The sequence below is a fragment of the Protomyctophum parallelum genome (genome assembly GCF_964188405.1).
Source record: "Protomyctophum parallelum genome assembly, chromosome: 18".
In the NCBI taxonomy this organism is placed as follows: Eukaryota; Metazoa; Chordata; class Actinopteri; order Myctophiformes; family Myctophidae; genus Protomyctophum; species Protomyctophum parallelum.
The window spans coordinates 11,446,894-11,459,041 of NC_139716.1; the positions used below are offsets into that span (position 1 = coordinate 11,446,894).

At 40.6% G+C, this 12,148-nt stretch overlaps 2 protein-coding genes across 2 annotated transcripts in view; one reads left to right on the forward strand and one right to left on the reverse strand.

Moving 5' to 3' along the window:
* LOC310875769 (neural cell adhesion molecule 2-like) overlaps nucleotides 1–12,148 on the forward strand; it is a 116,702-nt gene that overhangs the window by 55,047 nt on the left and 49,507 nt on the right. The gene's annotated exons all lie outside the window — the stretch shown is intronic.
* Nucleotides 691–6,710, reverse strand: LOC310875771 (uncharacterized protein). The gene is made up of 5 exons (XM_083789117.1): nucleotides 6,660–6,710; nucleotides 4,662–4,784; nucleotides 3,995–4,207; nucleotides 3,412–3,540; nucleotides 691–1,946 (listed from the first exon to the last, which is right to left on the reverse strand). Exons 1-5 carry the CDS (start codon nucleotides 6,706–6,708, stop codon nucleotides 1,675–1,677), a joined length of 786 nt encoding a protein of 261 aa, XP_083645243.1. The 5' UTR covers nucleotides 6,709–6,710; the 3' UTR covers nucleotides 691–1,674.

The window sequence follows — 12,148 nt, forward strand, 5'->3', positions numbered from 1 at the left end:
TTATTGAGATAGGAGCATGGAGTGCATGCATGATACAATGAGTGCATGATAAATAAATAGGCCATGAATGTATGTGTATATATAAATATAAAAATCAGTTCAGTCTGTGTCACCGGACTTCATGGCTCTTGTTCAGCAGTCTAATTGCACTCTTAAACACTGTTCAAGAGTCTGGACCCGTACAGGGCGACATATTGTTTGAGAGGGAGCGCCGAATGTCCAAACTATTATGCGATTTTTCCTTTTTTTTTATCCGCCAAAAGAAAATTAAACATGTCCTGTCAGGGTCCAACACGTCCGAATTGACTTCCAACATCTTTGCGGTAATAATCATGGAGCATTTCACTGCAGAAGGCTAATAGCTAAAGCATAACATAATGCTAACACCGAAAGGGGTTCCCGCACAAAATGTGTTAAAGGGATTGTGACATTTAAAACACATTTTTGTAGATTTTTTGGCTTTTTTGGCTTTTCTTGACATCAATTTCACAAAAAAAAAACGAAGTTTGAACATTCAGTGTATTCTCTGCTGTCTGGACTTTTGTGAATAATTATGCAAAAATGTCTCATCTGGTTGGACGGCAGGGATATACGTAGATCTCCGCTAAACCTCCGCCCCCTCCCCTCTGCTCCCTGCCTACCCTCTCTTCTCCGCCCCTCTCCTCTCCGCTTCCTCATTGTGACCGCGACTTTGTTTCTTTGTAATACTTACTAATAATGGCTTCTAGAGAAAAATCAATCTGCTCTGTTGTTGGCTGTGTCAATCAACACAAGTCCTTACACTGGATACCAACTGGCCTAGATGACTCTTTTATTTTTGACGGTGACGTTCCTACCACGTTGTCAAAGAAGCGCATCTTGGGTTGACAGGAAAGGGGGAATTACCGACATCTACAGGCTAAAATAATGTGTTTTTCCATGGCTTCTCAGGATGCAGATTACACATACACAAAAACCCCTGGCAAGAAATACTGGAGTGGAGTTGAGTGTTCAAACTTTTTAGACACGTTTGAAGGACCATGGCCAAGACTTTTAATGTTGTTAAAATTATGTTATAAATAATGTCATAATACCTTTAAGTAAAGTATACATGATTGGAGCATGCTGGTTTTATGTTTCTACAATGTGCTGCAAATAATTAGTATTTCCAGTCCTTTTGGGACATCAACAAGAAGTTGAAGGATAAAATTACTTCTGAAAACGATGTAACCCCACCTGTGCATGGTCACGTCGTGCATACTTTACATTACCGGTACTTTAAATATTTGATACTGTATGAAACATTCTGGGACAAAATAAAATGCTCGCACACTGAGGGCTCTAATGCTTTTTATTGCACCAAAAATAATCTGACATTCTGAACACTTTTTATGATGTGCATCCCTTTTCAGATGTCCCCAGTGTCCCACCTATCCTAACCGACTACGCTGGTTAAATTAACTCATTCGCCGCCATCAGTGGCTCGGATCCGTCCTCGAGAAAAACGGCACAATGTATGTGAACGGGGGAAAAGCATCTTATTTTGAAAGCCATTCACTCAAAAAAAACGGAAGACCCGTAAAAGTGTAAAATGTAACGTGTCCCGCGAATGCTACTTAGCTCACCCAAAATATACATTTTGTAACCGCGATCATGAACGCTTTTAAGTTATGTTGAGGTTACATATACTGTGAACTATTGTGCATGTGTAAAAGTCCAGAGCCAAATCGCCAGCGTCAAGAGGCTCAGGCCAGGCATGGTCAGGTGAGATCTGCTGGCAGAGCCGTGACTCAGAACCGTGCGTTGACTGTTGCAGAACTCTCCTTCGCAGCACACCGGTCCGGCGACGAATTGAGACAACGTAGCCAGGGGACTAAAGAATGTCAGTTGGAGATTTGGCGCCTCGCACCAGCTTGGAGTGACGCAGCCAACCGCCCGTTGGAGTACCATAAACGGGGGCACTATCACTGCAGATCACAAAAAAGAAAAGGAAATGTTTGATGTTATTATAGCGCTGTTGTTTTTGATCAAACTTTACACGTTGCTGATGCACGGCCGCCATTCTATGAAGGACCTATCAACAGTAGTTCTGCATGGTTAAATAAAAGAAAGATTCATAAATGACCTATCAACAGTTCATATACAATTAAACAAACAAAGAGGGGAAAAAAAGGTTCTGGATCTAGATCCTGCAGCACTAGTTGGCTGTCCAATTCATTTTATGTTTGTGTTCTTTTATTAATCAAATTGTGATCTCAATATTCTTGTGGAGGAAAATAGAGATTCACAATTTACAATTTACAATTTAGGCATTTAGCAGACGCTCTTAATCCAGAGCGATTTACAATAATCAAGAACAAAAGCATGGGAATACATCACAAAAGCATTTATCATAAAACATGCGTAAGCTAAGAAAGTAACAGTGGAATATCTATATTATGAGACTATACATATAAACTATATATATATATAGTTTATATATATATAAATATATATATATATAGTTTATATGTATAGTCTCACATTCACATTCACATTTGAGCAAGAATCGTGCAGCACTAATTAACAGTGGTGAAAGACTTTTAGCTGCTATTTTCAAACGATTTGTTTTTATTACATTTTATACATTTGAAAACCTTTTGAAATGGGACCTTCTGCATGATGAGTACTTACGGTACTCCCATACACTCATCATACTTTAAGTATACATTTTGATACCAATACTTTTGTACTTTTACTCAAGTAAATTGTGAATGTATTTCTACATGCAGTGTTAATACTTTTAATTAAAATTAGGGCCGGGAATAATTGCAATTAATTACGATTAATTAACTACAGAAAAATGTATGCATTAAAAAAGATAACGCATTTTAATCGCACTATTTTTTTCACCGCGGAACGTTGTCACTGGACAGTTTTCAGACGGACCTGCGTGTCCGTGTCCTCTTCAGACAATAACACCACCAGACACCGCAGACAGTTCACCAGACTGGGGGAAGCCGCTGAGATCACTTTGCTTGTCCCCGTGGATTGGAAATAGGATTTAAAAGGCTATCTGATGGTAGCGTGGATTACAGCACAGTTGTGTGCAATTATTCAATAAAGAATTATTACCCCTATTACTACAAAAACAATGTTTTATTGCTTAAACTTATGTATTCACTATTCATTACTTGCGCAAGCAGAGCGCGCAAGTAATGTTTTCGCCCGGTCTCCTTCGTCGTGACAGCTGTTCCGCCATTCGATGTTTATGCATTCACTAGTATACCAAAATCCATTTGAAAAGAATTGCTGTTCTCGGGTCAAATAATGACATGCGATTAATCTAGATTAATTAATCGCAAAGCCTCTGATTAATTAGATTAATTTTTTTAATCGAGTCCCAGCTCTAATTAAAATATGTGAGTACTTTTTCCCTATATTAGTACTCACAGGTTGCATGAGTACATTGTGTCCGCGCTCCAAAGCATGGCAGGATCCGATCACATGTAAGGTCGTCGGTGCCGTTACAGGTGAAGCACCGCCGCCCGTTTGGTACCAGGTCCCGGGCGCTCCCATCAACTGAAATGAAAGCAGTTTTAGTCATATTTTAGTCACCTGGAATGTTTCAGTGTTAGTCTTGTTCTAGTCGACTAAATGTCGTAAGATTTTAGTCGACTAAATGAACTGCAGATTTAGTCGAGAGTGTACAAATGGAACCAAATGGTCCCGCTAGGTTCCGCTTGGTTTGTACACTCAGTAGTTTAATTAACATTGATTTTACAATCTAAATTGGGGGGTCCCAGAGATAGAAATGCGATTAAATGGGGGTCCGTAGTAGACTAAAGACATGTCAAACTGGGGTTCCTTGAAATTAAACGGGTTAAGAATCACTGCTTGAGCCGTAAAAAAACCTTCTCTCATGGAAGTGTCCCTGAATTATCTTTCCAAATGGGGGGTCCACGGGATAATTAGTGTCAATTTGGGGGTCCCTGGCATGGAAAGGTTTGGGAAGCACTGTAAATATTCGACTTACTTGACATGATCTCCTCGTTGCAGCCATTCGTGTTGCAGCACATTCCGATCATAACTCCGTTTCCTTTCCCAAAGTTTGCTTCGATGCCTTTAAACGGTTTGTTCGTTACGCCGTTGGCTCCACACCTGTCTGCCGGCACACACCTTCTGTTGACGAGCTTCGGAGCAAACCCAAAGCCAAAGGATGCAAAGCTCGTCTGTGGAGCAAACCCCACTAGAAACATAAAAACAAAAAATACAAACACAATATAAAGATCTCAAAAAGGCATACGTCACAGTTGTATTAATCCAGTGGTGGAAAGAGAACTAAACTAATATATTTACTTCAAGTACTATACGTAACTATACCATTTTGAGGTATTTGTACTTTGCTTGAGTATTTCCAATTTCCAGTACTTTTACTTCTACTTCAGCTCTATATAAATTTTGGCCATTTAAAAATAGAGATATTCTGCACAATGAGTTATTTTGGTACTTTAAGTACATTTTGATGCCAATACTTTTGTACTTTTTTTTTTTTTTTTTTTTTGACTTTTTACTTGTAACAGAGTATTTCTATGTTGCATTAGTGATACTTTTACTTAAGTTAAACATTTGAGTGCTATTTCCACCAATGAGAAATCATGATTGTGAGGCAAATCGTTTAAGAGAAAGAAAGGCGATATTACTTTCCGTTGTGGACGTTATGCAGACTTCACCCTGGGCGCAGGTTCGTAGCGGTGCGAAGGCGCAAGAGGGGTCTGTGTCGTCGGCGCAGTGGTGACACTGAAGACCTTGACCTTGAGCTTCAGCTGGACGAAGAAGGGAAACATGACGACGTTAAACTGAAACACTGAAGGCCTTAACACTCGCGTGACTGAAGTAAAATGTGACTGAAGTATAGCATAGGTCAAAATGACCTCTCAGTCATGAAGGCCTTAATGAGCTTCAGCTGTATGAAGGGCATTCATTGTGTTTCTGTCGGGCACAAACCTGTCTATCTACGCATTTCAACTTTTGTATTTATTTTTAATAAATCAGTGCTATTGAACACCCTTTTCATCGGTGAAAAAAGTACTTGATGAACCTTTTTCGTAGTTGACTTGACTAAATCAATTAACCCTGATCTGAGTAAAGTTATGATAATATACATTACACATCATTTGGACCAAAAAGTTCTGTACAGACAGAACTGTCAGACAGAAATAGCTGGCAGGTACTAGTCCATGATGTCACTTGTTCATCTCCTGGGTCGTGGAACATTGGTTCATCTTAAAATCGAGGTTAATATAAAATTATCACGACCTCCCGGGTTAGCAAATTAGCGTTTCTATCGCTAGACCAGGGCCCTGCAGCAGTGACTCGAAAATGGACGATTACTACTTCTGCTTCATGGGAGCAATTCACAGGTCGTCTTCGCTGCCTTTTACGTGCATTTGTTGGCACTAGCTCCAGACTCCAGGCAGCATGTAATCGGTTAACCCATTCTGACCGGGCACCCATTTTGGTGTCAGCATCATGTTATGCTTTAGCTATTTAAAAATAGCAGATCTACAAGCTCATATCGCGCCACCGAGTGGCGCGATACGAGCTTGTAGGTCTGCTATTTTTGAAAAATCAAAGAATGACTGACATTTTTAGAATCTGATCTCAGGTCAGAATGGGTTCGTCAGACCAGCGTGTGTCCAGTGGAAACCTCGTATGAATCTGATCTCAGGTCAGAATCGGTTAAACAAGTTTATTGGAATTCAGGAAAAAAAAAAACGACCCAGGTACTCAGGTATAGGTGTGTAAATTACGTCAGATTTTGCTGCTCTATATAGCTGAAAATAGAACATTCAGAGAAAATAGATTTGGCAGAAATATGTGAATATTTTTTATTCTAAGCTATGCTATAAAACAATTATATAGAGAAAAAAGGGAAAAAATGGTTGAAAAGTTGCTTGCTGCAAAAAAATAAACACATTTCCAATCTGGCTTCAGAACATCTCACTCCACTGACACATGCCTTCTCTATTTGAACGACCACATCAAACATGAGAAGGACGTGCAAGGGCAAATACTTCAAAAGGCATTTGATACCCTAAATGACTCTATAATGAGTTGTCCTTTATAGCCGCAGAGGAGTGTAAATCCCTACTCTCCTTCAAAGCAGCTCTAAAAGAGCACATACAGGTGGCTGCCATTCGGAACTGGCCCCTATACTGTAATTAGACAAAGCCCTATTCAGGAGGTCGGCAACCTTTTTTAACATGAACTGTCATATTTTAATGTTCTTGATAGTCAGTATGCCATATCAAACATTTAAAGTGAATTATTACATCAAATCAAAATACAATATTTCCAACTGATTGTTGATTGTCCATAATATACATATCAAAAAAGGTTCCACCAGCTAATCTCTCAGACTCTCTCCCCAGTCGGAAATTTGAATGGATGTCCGTAGAACAGTGTGCAGGAGGTATAATTTAGATGTGAGTGGACCTAATTTAACTGACCCCAAAGCCCCTTTTTGAATATTTAGAATTGTAATTTAAAAAGAAAAACCCTCTCTCTCTCACACCAGTGTGCCAGTGATCACTCTCTCCCCTGTGCCAATGTTGGCCCGCCTGCTAAGGGGGGACCCTTTTCTAATCTAGACATTCTTTTTTTCTGCCGTTTAATATTGTTGAGTTGAGTTACAGTACCTGCATACACGAGGCCCCAAATGACACACACGGTACGAAGCAGCTCCATTGTGGTTGATGCACGCATGTGCATGCATGCGTGGGTAGCACCCTTTTATATGTGCTAGTTTAAGAAATAGCTTTATGAAATGATTGAACATTCTGGCTGTTTTCCAAAGTCAACCGTGTTGGCAAAAAGGTAAAACGTACAGGGGTTGTGTTCCTTTGGCCTAAGTCTGACGCTGATATGGTGTAGTAATGTTTTCCAAAATCAACTGTAAAAAGAATGCGCCTTCACTGCATTCTCACGGTTTGTTATCAGAGGGCGAAGGCCAGCAAGGATCTTTTCGGTCAATTAAATAAAATGTGTCAGTACAGTCACTACTGCCTGTGCGATGCCGTAACACAGGCCCTAATACAGTTAGAGACCATGAAAACCTTCAACATAGACTCATATAATCATTTCAACAGAACTGACTATGACAGAATAGGAACGGAGTAGTTCTACAATTGCAGTATCGATACTTTTACTTAAGTAAAACAATTTAGTACTTTTTTCCCCACCACCACTAGCTTTATCTTGGCAGTTTGGTCTTTTCCAACAGCGCTTAATTCATCCTTCCGTCCTTTTTTTCCTGCGTGGTCGCAAAGAAGACATCCAGACAGACAAGGAGATATAGGGACTGAAATGCTGAACACAGCCAACACACAGACTACAGTGGAGCTGGCAGTGAGACATGCATGCAGTAAGACAGACAGACAGACAGACCAGCAGACAGACCAGCAGACACGGAAACAGGGAAACACTGACTGAGACAGACATGCAAAAGTAACTTAACCCATTCTGACCGGGCACCCATTTTGGTGTCGGCATCATGTCGTGCTTTAGCTATTGAAAAATAGCAGATCTACAAGCTCATATCGCGCCACCGAGTGGCGCGATACGAGCTTGTAGGTCTGCTATTTATTGAAAAATCGAAGAACGACTGACATTTTTTAGAATCTGATCTCAGGTCAGAATGGGTTCATCAGACCAGTGTGTGTCCGGCGGAAACCTCGTATGAATCTGATCTCAGGTCAGAATGGGTTAAGCGTCAACAAACAGGGAAGCAGACAGACAGACAGACATGACATGTCATGTCATGTCATGTCATCGATAGCCTGGCATGGCCAGACTAATATCGCTGCGTATATCTTTTCCCTGTGGCAGATTTGTCTGGTTTCCAGGCTATGTCATCGAAGGTATAGGGCAAGTGCTACGGGCTAAGATGGGTGAGTCTTCAGACTATACTGCAGACGATTGGGAGTGCAGAGTCTGCATGTTCTAATTGCAACAGGGAGTTCATTCCATAGTGTGGGAGCCAGATGGAAGAAGCGTGTGGAGCGTAACGTCGTCCCGGATGTTTTAGTGAAGGTTTTCTGCCAGCTTAGCTTAGTGTTAGCTGATCTGAGAGAGATCGGGAGGGGGTTGTAAGCGTTGCACTTGGGGAGCCAGCAGACTGTCAGCAGAGACAAGCCAAACGAGACAAGCTACAGTGGGTTGTTGGTGTTGGCATGAACTACTGACGAGGCTTCTGGCAAGGCAAACCGCCACACCTGTTAACCCATTTTGGCCGGGAACCCCTTTTGGTGTTAGCACTATGTTATGCTTTCGCTATTGAAAAATAGCAGATCTACAAGGCGCGCTATATGAACGTGTAGGTCTGCTATTTTTGAAAAATCGTGAAAGATCTTTGAATATATATTCTTTGAGTTTCTTTTTTTTTTTTACTCAAATCTTTGCTTCTGGAGGGTACCTGGAACAACATATTTTCAGATGGGGGTCAGTCGGCCAATTACATATAATTTTTTGGGGTCAGAAAGATAAGGTTTTTCAGAAAAAAAGACATTTTAAAAAGATTTTTTTTAATTTAATTTCGACGTCAGGCCTAAAGGGGTTAACGAACAATGTAAAGCTTATTTGCAGTGAACTGTTGCGTCGTGTGGACGGACCCGATGACGCATGCGTTTGAAGTGGTCATGACGCCGGGTTGCCCCGGGGTGTGCCTGTCAAAATATTTCACTTAGAAATGTATTTCAAGATAAATCTACAGAAAAATGTAAGCGCATATCCTCCGTTTCTTGTGTGCTGCTGAGCCAAACTGTAAGAACAGAATCTTGAAAACAAAGCGGGGGTCTCGCAATTCACTTATTGGATGCGCCAAGTTTGTATTCGTGACATCTGCTGTTTGTCGCAAATACATACTTGGAGCATTCAAAAGGTGAGCTGTGAGGTAGAAATGTAAACAAAGAAAACTGAGTCACGCTCTGAGCTTGCCTTGCACGTCATGTTCCAAAGGTTTTAATTGCTGCCAACTCGTGTCATAATGTCGCGGGGTGGGTGCAGGGTGCGAAACTGTGGTGCTTTGCTTTGAAATCTATTTTTATTTTCTTTCTATTTACTTCTGCCTGCTGCTCCTGTGTTCAAGTTCAAACAATTAACATGAGCCAAAACATAAAGATGAATAAACTAAAGGCCAATAAAGGATATACCATAGGCTACTGTAAGTAAACAACGATTTTCAAAAAAATATAAAGGCCTACATTATTCACAATTGTTCATACATTAATATTTCAGAAGAATATATCAGAAGAATTTCATGAATAAAATATAAGATAACAAATTCCATGTATCTTTTAAGCGAAGTGAACATTTTTCACTTGTTTCGTTCCCCGGGGGGAAGGCATCAAATTTCTCTTTTGGATCACGTGCTAAAACGTTTTAGAACCATTGGTCTACTACCATACCGCAAAGGTTCATAAAATGCATTTCTGTTGAAGAGTATAGAAGAATATTTCCATTCGCTCATGGAGGCTGCTTTGTCCAACTGGGATTTTAGATATTGGTCCAAAATGCCTAGTGCGTAGAAGGTTTTTGTGGAGACTGCAAGAGGAGTTTGAATGTAGCTGTTTTTCATCTAATTCAAAATGGCAGAAGATCTAATAGTTTGGGGTCATACAGGTCAAAGTGGCAAAGTTGTCCTTCGTGAGGATGAAGTTTCATGGCTATAATAGGTCCAACGGTTCAAAAGCTATGCCGATTCAAAAGTTTCAATTGAAACTCTAGCGCCACCCTTTGACCAAATGGCTGTGAGTTTCATTTATCTGTAGTTTTTCATGACCCTCTACCATACTGCCAAGTTTTGTAGAATAATAAATACAACAGCGTGCCTTATACACATTGCGTGCTTGGACTCCTAATGAGAAAAAAAAATAACAAATAAACAAAGGGTGCCTATATGTGCGCGGCCCCTTAAAAATAAGAAATCTACAATAGGGTACTTACGCAATTGCTTGGCCACCTACATAATAATAACAATTTGGCATTATACACTTTGGGCCCGGGCCCAATGTTTTTAAATCTGTCAAGGTCGGAAGCATATAATCCCCATGTCCATCGACATGGAAGGACGCTTAACCCATTCTGACCGGGCACCCATTTTGGTGTCGGCATCATGTTATGCTTTAGCTATTGAAAAATAGCAGATCTACAAGCTCATATCGCGCCACCGAGTGGCGCGATACGAGCTTGTAGGTCTGCTATTTTTGAAAAAAAATCGAAGAACGACTGACATTTCTAGAATCTGATCTCAGGTCAGAATGGGGTTAATCAGACCCAGTGTGTGTCCGGCGGAAACCTCGTATGAATCTGATCTCAGGTCAGATTGGGTTAAGGGCTTTTGTCTGTCCTCCGGCATCCATTATTATATTGTTGTTATTATTATCCATTATGCACTTGGCAAACTGCAAAAAGGGGAAAAGTTAGTCTTGTCTTGTGAATCACAAAGTGAATGAACTGCAGCCGCATTCTCTGGGGGAAAAGTAATTATAGAGGGCTTTTCTGTCTTGGTGTCTTAGAGTCAACAGACAAAATATATTTCCGTCCCCGCTCCACTGGCAGTGAAGCTGATGGGCTCTGTGGGACTGGGAAGCCGTTTAAAACAAAAACCCCAAACAAATAAAATAAATTAATAGAGCTTCCAAGATGGCTGCCATTCTTTGCTTTGAAAAAAAAAGGTCACCAGCAAAGTGATGAATGAGTGTGTGTGTGTGTTGGCTCGCAAAACAGCGCGGTTGATGAATCGCGGCAGAAAATGAGACTAAGTGCTTCTCTTCCCCGCGGCAAATGCAATTATGGAAATGCGGCGCGGCGAAGCAACGCACCTAAACATATGCAAAGACAAACACGTAAGGGCTGCGCGCACGCGTCATGATGGATGGCCGCAGTCAGCCATGTTTAACCCGTTCTGACCTGAGATCAGATGCACACGAGGTTTCCACGGGGACACACACTGGTCTGATCAACCCGTTCTGACCTGAGATCCGATTCAAAAAAATGTCAGTCGTTCTTCGATTCTTTTCAAAAATAGCAGACCTACAAGCTCGTAGCGCGCCACTCGGTGGCGCGCTATGAGCTTGTAGATCTGCTATTTTTCAATAGCTAAAGCGTGACATGATGCCGACGCCGAAATGGGTTCCACGTTCAGAATGGGTTAAGGCAGGTTGTTACTTTCTCAATTTGCACTCCAGTCTACAGCGCTGCAGACTACTGGAACGAACTTTGGAGTTAAATTAGGGTGAGGAGGAGTAGCCTACTGTATTCCATGTTGCCATGTCTGAGACTTTAGGCTTGTTTTTTCTTTAGGAAGGCGCTTAAATATTGGTAGTTTGCATTATATTTAAAGGTATATTCAGTGATTTCACTTAATTCAAATATCACTTATTTTTTTGTTTTGTTGTGATAATCCTCTCTACTATAGAGTGTGCTGGCCATATAAGGAGTTCCTCCCTGTCCCCAGTTAACCCCTGGGGGTCAAAAAAACCTTAGGTTTCGTTTAGGTCCCAGTCAAAAACGAAACCTAAGGTTTTTTGAGTGAAATCACTGAATATACCTTTAAAGCAAATATGAATCGATTAGCCTATAGGGCTACTGTAAAAGGAATCATTAACAGTTGTCACCACTGTTCTAGCACTTTAATGTTTCAATCACATGGTTAAGGTTTTAAAATCGGGTTGTCCCAATCCAATCAAAAACAAAGTGGAGAAGCCATATAATGCATAGGCTAAATTGCCAACAGAACTCGAGATGTGGTTAGAGCTACTGCTTTTTTTTTTTTTTTTACTTACTTTTTTTTTTTTTTTTTTCACTTCCCAGGACCGTAATTATGCCATTGTCTTACTTTCATTGTATTTGTTGTTAATCAAAACAAAAACAGGAAAAGATCACTATACAAAGTAATTAATACAAATCAATGGGCATGGTTCCGTGCATGGTTAAATAATTTCTCTGGGCAAGTGAGAAATAAATTGTTGACTTGAAGCATCATGCGCACCATGAGGAAGAATCCAGCATTTCCTCATTTCAGACCATTGATTAGAGGAGCGATTACTCTATTCCCCTTATAATTGACCCGTTAGCCCAAATTGATGCCATCTGTCTTCATGGAGAAGTAATAACCTTGGGATGACTC

Coding starts and splice junctions, on each gene's coding strand:
- LOC310875771 (XM_083789117.1), bottom strand. CDS start 6,708: ATGGAGCTGCTTCGTACCGTGTGTGTCATTTGGGGCCTCGTGTATGCA. Junction 3,541..3,994: donor CAACGAGGAGATCATGTCAA/GTAAGTCGAATA, acceptor CTTTCATTTCAG/TTGATGGGAGCGCCCGGGAC. Junction 1,947..3,411: donor ACAATGTACTCATGCAACCT/GTGAGTACTAAT, acceptor TGTGATCTGCAG/TGATAGTGCCCCCGTTTATG.